General features: G+C 40.6%; 1 protein-coding gene across 3 annotated transcripts in view; it reads left to right on the top strand.

The window, feature by feature from the left end:
• The window catches only part of krt80 (keratin 80), a 42,878-nt gene extending 30,117 nt beyond the window's left edge, over positions 1-12,761 (top strand). Inside the window, exons 5-10 of one of the 3 annotated variants that reach the window (XM_008104089.3) lie at positions 3,602-3,769; positions 4,683-4,808; positions 5,884-6,104; positions 7,198-7,253; positions 7,498-7,644; positions 12,445-12,761. In XM_008104089.3, the coding sequence (XP_008102296.1) occupies positions 3,602-3,769; positions 4,683-4,808; positions 5,884-6,104; positions 7,198-7,253; positions 7,498-7,644; positions 12,445-12,542 (816 nt within the window). In that variant the 3' untranslated portion in view covers positions 12,543-12,761. Of the gene's footprint in view, positions 1-3,601; positions 3,770-4,682; positions 4,809-5,883; positions 6,105-7,197; positions 7,254-7,497; positions 10,676-12,444 lie in introns of those variants that run through there. The other 2 variants (XM_008104088.3, XM_008104082.3) reach the window with 2 other exon arrangements.
• Positions 12,762-13,261: the final 500 nt, after the last annotated feature.

Genomic DNA, 13,261 nt, shown 5'->3' with positions numbered 1-13,261 from the left:
TGTTTCAGCTAATAACCTATTGACTCCTAAAACAACCATCCCTGTCATCCGCATGGCCACAAACTTCGGTTCCTTTCAGCGCATTACAGTAGAGCCCCTGGTGACACAAAGGGTTAAAGCCTTGTGCCGGCAGGACTGCTGACCAACAGGTTGGCGGTTCAAATCTGGGGACAGCAGGGTGAGCTTCCCTCTGTCAGCTGCAGCATTCCCTGCGGGGACATGAGAGAAGCCTCCCACAGGATGGTAAAACATCAAAAAATATTCGAGCGTCCCCTGAGCAACGTTCTTGCAGATCACCAATTATCTCACACCAGAAGTGACTTGCAGTTTCTCAAGTCACTCCTGAGAAAAAAAAAGCCCATTACAGTTGTTGTTGGCCTGGAAGGGAGGAGGGAGAAAGAAAGAGGAAGTGAGAGAGAGAGCGTCCTTTCTCTTCCTCCTGTTCCGCTATAGCAGCGAATCAAACAAAAAGAGGCTTGGCTAATACAAAGGTTTCAGTGCCCATGGCTCTCTGGCACATAGAGGAAACTACACAGCAATCTTTGCACCTGGGATGCTGCTAAAGGATCTTCCAACAAGATTAGCAAATGTGGATCAACTAGAGGGAGGAAGTTGAAGCACACTAAGAGATGGAAGAATGGATGAGTGGAGGCAGGCAGGCAGAAGTAACTATATTCTTCTTTGGGTTTGGATTCAATCAGAGATGGAAGACAATTCAAGGATTTGAGGTAAACATTAAGGGGTCATGAAAGTTCACATTCCAAGTCAGATAATTGGAAACTCTGGTTACTGTTCTTGTTATTGATTTCTACATGGTACTTTTGAGAATCAAGTATTAAAACTCTGGGCAGAGGAACTGTGTTTCTTCAGCACAAACGTTGGAAATCTTGCCCCTACTGATACATCAGAACGCAGATCAAGTTTTCAATAAAACACAATAAGGTCAACTTGAAATGAAATTGACCATATGGTTGGTAGAGAGGAAGAGTGGAAAATTCAAAGGTTTCTCATGATTCCGTGGGATGTTATTGGGATAGCTGAATCATCTGGCAATTTATTTTCAGGATTGCCATTCATTTAGACATAACTGTCATGATCTATTCAGCAAATCTGTGATCTGGAAAGCAGAAAAACATCATTCCTTGCTTCTACCCATGATCTGCACTAGATTCTTCTAGACTCACCTCTTGGCATTCCCCTAGCAAAAATGGTCATCTTAATTCCTTCAGGGTCACAGTATCCCACTTCCCAGTTTCTGTGAATATTTCAAATGTATGCACATGCATACACATGTACCTCTGTCTAGTGATCCCCGAAGGCTTGTTTAAATGCAAGGGCCCTGCCTGTTTACCAAGGAATTAAATGTTAATGGAAGAGGTAATGAGTTACAGACTTGACTTGATGGTAGGCATCCTTCTTTGCCGATGGGTAAACTATGTACTCTAGCTCCAGTCTTTGTTCCTTCTCAGTCAGGCGAGAATCAGTAGAAGAAAACAGTTTTAAATTGTTTCATGAAGGTAAGGTGTGGGGCAGACTAAGGAGAGGCTGAAAGGGATACAAAAGCACACCTCAGAAAGATTCTGGTTGATGAAGCCAGAGAATAAGACAATTGACCGTTTCCCCCCTCCACACACACACACCTTTTTTTTTTTTTTGAGGTGAATAACTACTTAAATCAGGCATGCATTTAGGAAAGCAATGGCTCAAAAAGTATAAGATTAAGGGGAAAAACACATAAGAGGTGATCTGGCTTTGAAATCTTTCAGGTTAGTTCTTGCCTGCCTCTCAGTCATGCTGGCATATGTGTGTGGTTTTACTCACTGGGATTATGATGCTTTTGAAAGTCATTGAGTTATATCTGACTTTATTAGATCGGCCATGGAGCCCTTCCTCTGCATCTTGACAGCCTCAGTTACCACAAGGGTATGTTCCAGAGGTCAGGGAACTGCTTCTTGTTATAAAAGAAAATTAAAGTGGAAGACACAAGAAGTGGGAGCAAAAAAAGGACAAGGCAAACTGCTGTGCAAATCCAAGCTCTGCTTACCATTTAGCAATAGTACTAGAAGTAGAATCAGAGGTTAGTAGGAAGACCAGGTTTGCTTACCTTCCCCTTTGTGGTAAGCAACTGAACAGAGACAGAACTGAAGGAGGATTCAGATGCATTAATGAGTCTCATGTTAAGAAACAAACTCTTGAGTTGAATGCATTAGCGTTGGGAGGAAGGAAGGACTATTCCAAGTAACCCTCCCTCCAGTGCCATAACACTGCCATGCAGCTTCTGCTACACTGCACATATCTTTACATGTAATTCTTCATTCAAATTTTCCACACAGTGCAAAACTTTCTGTAGCTGAGGTTCCTGATTGAACAGAGGTTTTCCCATAGAATCATAGGATTTCAAGAGCTAGAAGGGACCACAAGAGCCATCTAATCTAGGCCTCAGCCATGCAGATCTATATAGCTAAATTACTACTGAAAGATGTCTGTCTTTCTTTAAAGCCTTCTAAGAAGAAGAGTACTCTCTAGAGCAGTGGTTCTCAACCTGGGATCCCCAGATGTTTTTGGCCTGCAACTCCCAGAAATCCCAGCCAGTTTACCAGCTTTTAGGATTTCTGGGAGTTGAAGACTAAAAACGTTTGGGGACCCCAGGTTGAGAACCACTGCTCTAGAGGAACTTATTCTACTGTCTTTGTTTTTTTTGGGGTTTTTTTGTTTATTTATTTTGGTCAAACAAGTAGAGTATAACATAACCACTTTTCCTCATGAGGATAACTTATTCTTTTGTTGAAAATTTCCTCCAAAATTAAAGTTTTTTTCTTTTGATGTTTAAGTGCAGTCAATTTTCTTGTAATTGGAATATGTTGCTATATAAGTTTACTTTGGAACTGCAGAAAACAAGCTGATTTTATCTTCTCCGTGATATCTCTTCAGAAATTTACAACAGTCGTTTCTTTTCTTTTCCATGCTAAATATATCCCTAAGTTCCTCATAAGGGCTGGTTTCCAGAGCTTTGATCATCTTGGTTACCCTTCTCTGGATAGGATCCCACTTATGAATAGTTTTCATGTTTAGCTTGTGGTCTCCCAAGGCCCCTAGACCTCTGTCATGTGCATTATTTCAAAATCAGGAGGTAATCATCCTATATTTGTGCATTTCATTTTCCTTTCTGTATATAATACCATATATTGTTCCTTGTTGGGATTGATATTGTTAGTTTTGATCAGGTTCTCTAATCTGCAAAATTCATTTTGAATGCTGATCCTTTCTACTGCAGTATTAGATATTCTTCTAATTTGGTGTCATCTGCAGATATGAGAAGCACACATTTGTTTTATCATTTATACCATTGATATTAAACAACACAAGGCGCTGGAAATAGCTCCATTACTCTTAGATACAACCATTGGTGAACACTTTTTACCTTTAGTCACTCAATCAATCAGTTAAAGGTCCATCTAACTTTAGCACTGTTTAGTTGTTGTAGAATTTATAAAGGCAATAAATGTTAAAGAGCTAATTGTTAATTAATAACTGGTTATTAATAACTGGTGCTTAGCTGCAAGTTGTAACTCAGTCATAATATTCCCCCCTGTTTATTTAGGAACTTGAAGAAGTGATGTCACAGGTTAAGGATGTTTCAGTTGTGCTGGGGATCGACAACAACAGATACAATCCTGATCCACACAGGATTGTGGAGGATGTGAGAGCTCAATACGAAGCCCTGGCTATAAGAAGCTGGGAAGAATTAGAAGCACTCACCAGAAGCAAGGTATGCACTGACTTGCCACTGAGGACTGTCCAATGTATGTCCTTGCAAGGTGGACATCCATCATGGTGGAAGGATGCAAAAGACATCACAGTTATATTAAGACAGTAGAGAAGGGGTACTACACACAAATGTGTGTGGCATTTGATTTTTGTGAAATCTCAAGGATGTGTGGATCAGCACTATATATTCTGGCTCTCATACTATCTGAATCCTCTGAATTAGTACTTGAAGTCAGACTCAGCCAGCACAAGCAGGTCCAAATTTCATTTGCTAACTCACATTTGGGTGCCTGAAATGTTAGACCTGTTTCTAAGTATATTTGCCTTGCTGGTTCCGAAAATGACACCAGTTTCCCCCTATCAGCTCTAATGTTTGAGATACATGCTATCTATCTACCAATTGCCATCTGCTCACCCATGGACAACCAAGACACACACACACACACTTGGACTGTGCTAACATTCTTTAGGGGAGGAGCTGGTGATCCCATCTTAGTCACATATTATCTATGTGTGCTTAATAGCAATTGTGTGCCCCCAAGCTGTTTCCAACTTACAGTGTCTCTAAGGCAGACCTATCCTAGGGTTCCTGGGACTGAAATTATGTAACTTGCCCAAGATCACCCAATGTGTTTCCAAAGCTGAGTGGATAACTAAACCGTTTCCAGAGTTGTCCAGTTCTCAAACCACTATGCTGGTTCTCTGTGTACTAAAAACTGGGGACTAGAATTTCTTAAAGCATAAGGAAGCTGTACATTCATGCCCATACGTCTATTTCTCTATATATTAATACCTACAGTCATTGTTGCAGTTTTTCCTCAGAAATGTGATTATTTGGAGCCCTGCATCTCTTGATTCCACCATGTTTCGTTTTTGCTGATAAGAATGTAATATACTATGTATCTTTTATGCAGCTGAATGAAAGAGAGGTACTTTCAGTTAAGTATGGGGACCATCTTCTTCATGACCGGAGGGCGATTGCAGAGTTAAATATACAGATCCAGAAAATGAGGTCTTGCATTTTGTCCTTAAAAAGTCAGGTAAGATGTGGCTGATGGAAAACTTGAAGACTAACCTGAATAAAAGAAAAGCAGGAAAAAAGTACAATTTCATATACAAGATACATTGTCCTCACTTTAAAGATGAAATTGTAAACTCTTCTGTTTTTTTGAGAACTTCACTGGGAATTTTGGGGGACTTGTTCTTCCACAAATACATGCATGTATTGCCTTGGACAAATAAATTAGATATGGGGGTTACCATACTGGGAGCTGTTAAAATTAATCATGGAATCATGTCTACCAAAGTGAAATGGCAGGCAAAATATATGTCACTATTGACAATATTCAGATGTGAGGGGTCATCACTCAAAGCTCATGCTTTTCACCAGAATATACGAGCTATCCCAAAGGTTCTTCCTTAAACACATTCCCAGAAATGAATGTCTGATGGGGAAATAAAAGTGAAATAATTAACAGATATATTAGTGCAAGGATTGGCAAAGGACAGCTTGAGGAACACAGGTTGCTGCAAGTCGTTTGTTTGTTTGTTTGTTTTGGGGGGGGGGGGGGGTTGGTGTCCCCTGATCTTTTTTGGCCAGCTTCCTTTATTTCTGGCAAAAAGAAGGTGATTTACCTCCCAGAAAACCTCAAGGATGATAATTCACCATTTCAGTTGATTATAAAGGGCACTCTTTAATCCCAGAAAAAGAGTTCCACCAATGCAGGTATTTTTGCATTTCTGACAGCCTCTGCTTCATCATGGTGAAGGCATGGGCAGAAATGTGGCTTGGGGTTTTTATAGTCCAATTTTTTTTCCATATTAACAGATTTCATAATGTAACATGCTTCTGGAAGTATTCTTGGAAAACAACTACCAGATTAGCCCATTATATTGGAAATGAGAGAGTTTATGGGGGGTTGTTAAAAGACACAGCAACCTATGATTCTTTTCCTCTTATTTACCTACCCATATTCCCAAAGCAAGTCTATTTCTGATCTCTTCATCCAGCCATTTTATCAGGGTCAAATGTGAAACAGTGAGGAAAAGAAGAGACAAGGTTAACAAAAAAAATGTCCTCACTCATCTTCCATGTTGCCTCCCTGTCTACTGTAGTGTCTGCGTCTGGAGGACAACATCAAAGATGTTGGCTTGCAAGGAGAAACTGCCCTCAATGATGCCAAAGCAAAACTGGCCAAACTGGAGGAAGCCCTTCATAATGCTAAGCAAGACTTGGCTCAGCTGGTTAAGCAATATCAAGAGCTGATGAACATCAAACTGGCCTTGGACATTGAGATTCTCACCTATAGGAAGTTGATGGAAGGTGAAGAGATCAGGTGGGTAAACTGGTTTGGAGCCTCTCTGAACTGAACAAATGGCAGAGCTGAAACTTTTAGCCTAAATGTGACGAGGTCAAGTCATATAGGAGAAAACTGGGCTAGTTGAGATCTCTTTGGACAAATGAGGTCTACACAGAGGTCTCTACACAGAATTATATGTGCATTGGTGCTGGATGTTGGGGTCTGAGCCAAAGACCTATGTGATCTTCCTGATTCACCCTTTAGTCACACTGAGCCCCTTCTTGCAATTAACATGGGGACAGGTTTTCTGGATGCTTGGGATTCTCAACGTTTGAGCAATATTTTGAATATTCAGCTGGATTCTTGCTGGGTTATTGTCACTTACGTTGTATCCAATGTTGTTGATGCTGTTGTTGCCTTCAAGTAGTTTCTGACTTATGAGACTCTACAACCAGGTCAATAGCCAGAAAAAAATTTGGGGGGTGGGTTGAAACTTTTTTTAGAGAATCATGAAGAGTAGTTCCATTATGCAAAATAATTTAGAAGTCAGGCTCAATCGATAAACTTCAGTGGACACACAAGACAGATAAACTTCAGTGGACTCATGGGGATTTGGTTAACCAGTCAAAATTCATGAGTAAACCAGTTTTTTTTTAAAAAAAACAACAACCTAAAATGGGGGGGGGGGGTTTGAACCCGTACCCCCCCCCCCCCCCTTGCTACAGCCCTGTCTACAGCCTATAACTGGAGCTTCTTTGCAAGATTTCCTGGGGTGGGCAGCTTTGCCTTCCTTTGAAACAGGTAGAATATGACTCCCCCCAATAGGATTTCATGGCTAAGTAGGAATTCAAACCCTGATTGTGTATTCTTTGTGGGACAGGAAAAGTGGAAGGCCTAATGAAAAGATTTATCATTACAAATAATACAACTGGAAGGAAAGGAGAAGGAGGCGTGAAGATTGGGTTGGTTCCTTCTCCTTCTTTTTCCCCAAAGGGACTATGTTTATCAGACTCTATTATTTAAAGAAGTTCAGATTCCAAGTTATTCATCTGAACAACCGTTATTTTTCTTAAGAATAACTTCCTATTGTACAACTTAACTTATTTAAGTTGTTTTTCTTTCCTCACAGCATGGAGTCCCCACCACCTGCTGTTATTAGCAGAATCTACTCTACTCCAAAGCTCTGTAAGTTTGTTTGTTTTGTTTTGAAATTCATTGGATTATCTAAAAAACTTTTCATATTAAAAATGTCCTGCACTAGTGAATTAATCTAGAGTAGAAACAAGAGGTTGCTCTAATGGGGTGATTTGCGGATACCATTTTGAATTGAATGCTCAGATGGAATGTCATTTAAATGGGAACACTAAATTAAAAGATATGAAGTTTGCAACCAAAATATAACTAAATTCCTTCTATTTTTCTTTTTCAGCTTCACCAAATTTTTGCAGCACAACCAGCTCATATTTGGCAACCAGAGCAAGAGAAGATTCACCAGACAAGATGAGCCACAGTAGAACCAGTTTGCAAAGTGGACTATCCAGAAGTCAGAGTGGTGGAACTGGGGTAGTTTCAGGAGGTGATTTGTCTAAAAGCCATAGCAGTAGAAGTGCAGGTACAGCAGATGGTAGCCTTTCTAGAAGCCATAGCAGTATGAGTAGCAGTGTCTCAGAGGCTTTTAGAAGCACCAGCCACAGAGGTACCTTGGAGAGTGGTTCTTCCAGAGGCACTAGCAATAAAAGTGGAAATTTTGCAGATATCGAAGACACCACAGAGAGCAGTGTTTCTAGAAGTCATAGCCATGGGAGTGGTAGTCACAGAACTCATAGCAACAAGAGTGGGGATAATCCAGAAGACAGGCCTTCTATGAGCCCAAGTAGTGGAAATAGAGGCATCTCAGAGAGTTGCCTTTCTAGAAGCCAAAGCAACAGAAGTGGTGGTCTGACTGACAGTGTATTTGCCAGAACTGACAGTGGTACAAGTGATGGTGCACAAGAGAGCAACTATTCAAGGAGCCAAAGCCACAGAAGTGTAGGACTTTCACCCTCTGGTTTTTCCAGAATCCAAAGTGGAGAAAGTAATATTGTTTCTGGAACTACCCATGCTGGAGACCTCAGCTCTGGAAACAGCAATGTTCCAAAGGGCAATGCTTCTAGGAGCCAAAGCAGCAGAAGCAGAGACAAATCAGACAGCAGCCTTTCTAGAATTCACAGTGGTGGAAGTGAAGCTATCTCAGAGGGAAGTTTTTTGGGAAGCAATAGTGGTAGCAGTACATCCTATGTAGAAGGTGGTCTTTCTAGAAGCCAGAGTGAAGAAAAAGACTTTCATGTCAGCCATGGCAGTGATAGTTATGTTGACCCTGCTGCTTCCAAAACCAGAAATGCTGAAGAAGCTGGAGTGCTGGTGGATGACATTTCCAGAAATCGGAGTGGGACAAGCACAGACATCTCAGGGGGCAGCCTTTCTAGAAGCCAGAGTGATGAAAATGAAATTCATGGCAGTGAAGATTATGTTGAGCCTACTGTTTCCAGATCCAGAAGTGCTGAAGATGGTGGAGTCCCAGTGGGTGGCATTTCTAGACATCAATGTGGGATAAGCAGGGACATGTCTACAGAGAGACACCTTTCTAGAAGCCAAAGTGATAAAAATAAGTTTCGTGCCAACCGTAGCAGTGGATCATATACTGACTCTGTTGTTTCCCAAGCCAGAAGTGCCGAAGATGGTGGTGTTCCAGTGGGTGGCATTTCTAGAAGTGATAGGTCAGTAGAAGGCAGCCTTTCTAGATGTCAGAGTGGTGAAAATAAATTTTGTGGCACTGAGCCTGTTGTTTCCAGAGCCAGTAGTACTGAAGGTGTTTCTAGAATTCATAGCAGTGGAAGTAGGGGTGCCTCACAAGGGAGCAGTTTTAGGACACCGAGCATCAGAAGTGCAGACCTAACAGACAGTGTCTTTATGAGAACTTCAAGCAATGCTGAGCAAGAGATTCAAGAGGAACCAAGATCAAGAATTCACAGTGCGGCAAGAGAAAGTAGTGAGAGTAGCTTTTCTAGAAGCCAAAGCAATAGAAGCAGAAACTTTGCAGAAAGTGTTTTAGCTAGAACTCACAGTGGTAGAAGTGAAGGTGGCCTTTCTAAAAGCCCAAATGATGACAGTCAAGGCTTTGTAGAAGCTACAGCTCCTAGAAGTCATAGTCATGGAAGTGGAGGATTTGCAAAATTATCTGTTTCCACAACCTCTAATAAGGAAAGCAGAAGAGTCTCAGAGAGTGCCCTGTCCAGAAGTCCCAGTGCTGGAAGTAAAGACATCTCAGAAGACAGTCTTTCCAGAAGCCAAAGCAGCAGAAGTGGAGGATTTCTAAGAGGCAATAGCAATAAAAGCAAAGAAAGTGATAGCAATGTAAGTGGAAGATATGTAGATGAAAAAGGTCATAGAGAGGCAGATGTTCTAAAGTCTTGTATTTCCAGAAGTAGAGGTACATCAGCAGGATGCGTCTCTAGGATGCAGAGTGATGAGAGTGAAGGCCCTGTGGAAACATCTACTCCTATTTCCCTCCACAAAAGAAATGAAGGCACTATGGAACACAGCCTTTCTAGAAGCCACAGTGAAGACAGCGAGAGCTTTAAAGCCACTGGGGTCTCTAGAAGTGCCAGTGAAATAAGCAAAGTTGCTTCAGAGGTTAGTCCTTCTAGAAGCAGTAGCAAAGATAATGAAAGTTCCCCAGAGGGCTTACTTTCTAGAAACTATAGCTATAGATGTGCAGTTGAGTCACACCCTTGTATTTCTAGAACAGAAAGTGATATATCTGAAGCTGGGGGAACCATTTCAGATGCTGGTCTCTCAACAAGCTATAGTAGCAGCAGTGGAGAGGCTTCCATTAACAATCCATATGTAAGCTACAGTGAAGAACAAGAGGGCAATTGTCAATATGAGGATGTCTCACATTTGCACACTGCTACGGATGAAGATGTTTTGGAGAGTGTTGAAACTGGAGATTTAGCGAAGGGAAGCCAGAGTGGTGAGACAGCAACTCCAAAGCCTGTCTGCATGGTCTATGAGTTTTCTTCAGATGAGGATCACCATCCTCCATCTGGTGAACTATGCTATTATGTTGAAACCAGCTCCATGGAGTAGGTGTCCCATGTATACATTAATGGGATCAAAATAACTTCTATAATTTCCCTCTCCATCCATTGGCTCATAGACCATAGATGGGTGTCCACATTCAACCTTCGATTAGCAAGGTTAACAGTTGGAAGCAAGATTTTTTTACAGATTTGGATATGGCAGTGGAACCTTCTTTGTCATGATTTGTGGGTTCAAGCACAGAGGACTACTTCAGCCTTTCTGATAGTATACTCTATGGTAGTGAATACAAATAGTGTAACTATTGGTATGTTACAGGGATTAATTGAAAGAAAACACAAGCTAACAGCATAGTCTTTTGACCAGTATTATAAAAAGCACCTTTTTCTTCTTAAACAACTTCTTTTATCCAGTCTTTTCATATGCAGATAATTCAGGGCTTTCTTTTTAGGAAAAATAAGTGGTATGATGCTCTGCAAGGGATTCTTTTTGTGGGATGAATTAATAAGTGTATCATTTTGCCTGTCTACCTGAGTTGAGAAAACTGATGGTCTTGTATGTACTTTTTTCATAGAACATTATAGCCATAGCTGAAAGGTGTTCTTACTTCTAAGGGCTGTTGAGTCCAGCATTTGGGATCTAAGACTTAGATTAGATGATAATATTGCAGTTTTGTGCCTGTTGGCTGGACAAGCTTTAAGAAGCCAGCTTCTTAAGTTTTGATCTCCATCTGTGACATAATATCAAGAGAGTCTCAGAGTTGCTGTGAAATAGAATGGATACGAAGTGACACACTTGCTCTAAATCAGGAAGGTTATTTATTTGTTTATTACAAGCAAAGTGCTTCATTGATTTCAGATCTGCTATGTCTGTTCTTGCCATTTTGGCATCATTGGTTGCATTCCTGCATCAGTCCTGGGATGTGGGGATCCCATAAACTTCCAGTAATATTCACACAGTAAACAAACACTGTCCACAGCATTATGTGGACAATAAGTATTAAAAGGTAAAGGTTTCCCCTGACGTTAAGTCCAGTTGTGACCGACTCTGGGGGTTGGTGCTCATCTCCATTTCTAACCTGAAGAGCCGGCGTTGTCTGTAGACATCTCCAGGGTCATGTGGTCGGCATGACTACATGGAGCGCCGTTACCTTCCCGCCGGAGCGGTTCCTATTGATCTACTCACATTTGCATGTTTTTGAACTGCTAGGTTGGCAGGAGCTGAGGTAACAGCGGGCGCTCATTCCACTCCCGGGATTTGAACCTGGGACCTTTTGGGCCGCAAGTTCAGCAGCTCAGCGCTTTAACACACTGTGCCACCAGGCCCACCAATAAGTATTACCTATACAGTGTTCCCTTACTTATTGCTGGGGTTAGGTTCCATGGACACCCGCAATAAGTGAAAATCCGTGAAGTAGGGACGCTATATTTATTTTAATATTTATACATTATTTTAGTAGTTATACACTATTTTAAGTTTTTATCAACCAATCGTGTGTTGATAAATCGCCTCCTCCTCCTCCCGTTGCCACTTGGGCTCCTTTTCTCTCCCTTAAACTTCTCCTTCCTCCCTTCCTTAGTCTGCAAATTATAATATTTTATGATTTATAATAGTTATTTAGAGTTTATTGAAAAACCGCGGAACAGCGAATCCGTGAAAAGTGAACCGCGAAGTAGTGAGGGAACACTGTATGTTAATAGTGGTGGTGGTAATTTTATTGTAAAAAATCAAGGATCACACAGGGAATGAGATTGTGTCAATCCCATAAACATGTAGAGTACATATTACTTTCACTATCATATATTTCAGTGACATTACCAGATACTCAAATCTGACTGTTTTGGTGACTTTACCAGACAGTCAAATCTGACTGTCAATGTCACTGAAATATATGATGGTGAAAGCAAATGTGGTACTTCAAATGGAATAGATTTTCAAAAGTAGTACCAAAAACCAGTGAAAAGATTTTTTTCAACTGCTATTTGCCTTTAAAAGGTGAGTTGTCCTGGCTTAGTTCTAGTGACAAATCACCATCCTTTGTGTTCTTCGTAGTTCTGTATATGTGATTATTAACCTAACTACCGTACTTAATTCTGTTTAATCCCTTTTTGGTCCACTGGTGGGGGGGAAAAATGTAAAGAAGACTTTGCCAAGCTGTGTCTACTTCCTTCTGCTCTCTTGGCTTTTTATGCTGCCATGAAGGCAATAAGCTTCACATAACTCCTGGATTTTTTAGGGAATAGGGGAAGAGTAGATGCATAGTATACACTCTTCCTGGTGTCACTTCTGCCCACAGGATGTCTCAACAAAATACTGGAAAGTCAAGATAACCAAGGATGCAAACTTAATGGGGAGGAAGACCTTCTGACTTCAATGGTACCTGCTCATCAGTAACTTCATAAACTTGCATAGGATTGCATTCTGTTTGAATCTTGGGGTGAAGAAAGGATCCACATACACCCAAGACAGAGAAAGGCTAGGAGAAAAATATTTAGACAAGTGAATTGTGACTTTGAAGAGGTTATGTGAAACCAGTGCCACAAAAACAAAGAAACCATCCCAGTTAGGGTCTTCAAAGAAACAGTAAATAGGGGACATTGCTGATTTGGATCCCCACCATTGTACACATTGCAAATAAAAACTGGGTGGTGTGTTATAGTAAGAGACAAGCAGGAAATGTGAGGCCAAATGCTATTCTCCTGGATTATTTATTGGTATTTGTGTTTTAATACAATAAACAATGCACATATGTTTAAGTTATTTTAATCCTTCAGACATAATGCTTAGTTTTTCACTTTGTTGGCTAATAAATGTATATCCTACACTAAAGTGGCATTTCTGTGCTTTGGGGTTGGACTTTGCATTCAGCAGGCACTATTTGCAACCTTGCTGCCATTTTATGAGAGTACTAGAAATTCTCAACAGTTTTGTCCTAAAGGTATATATGGGTAAATTCCTATATAACCAAGCATCTTCCTTTTTTAAAATATCCTACATATATGTAGTAGGTTTCTTTTTTTATATAATAGGTTGATATAAAACAAGTTATTCAAAAGGACCATGTTTAGTAGTTTTTAAAGCATACTTAAAAAACCATCTGTTAAAGCTAGTCC

The sequence above is a fragment of the Anolis carolinensis genome, chromosome 2 (assembly GCF_035594765.1).
Source record: "Anolis carolinensis isolate JA03-04 chromosome 2, rAnoCar3.1.pri, whole genome shotgun sequence".
Classification (NCBI taxonomy): Eukaryota; Metazoa; Chordata; class Lepidosauria; order Squamata; family Dactyloidae; genus Anolis; species Anolis carolinensis.
Note: the sequence above shows the minus strand (reverse complement) of the source record. Positions and strands in the feature narration are given on the sequence as shown.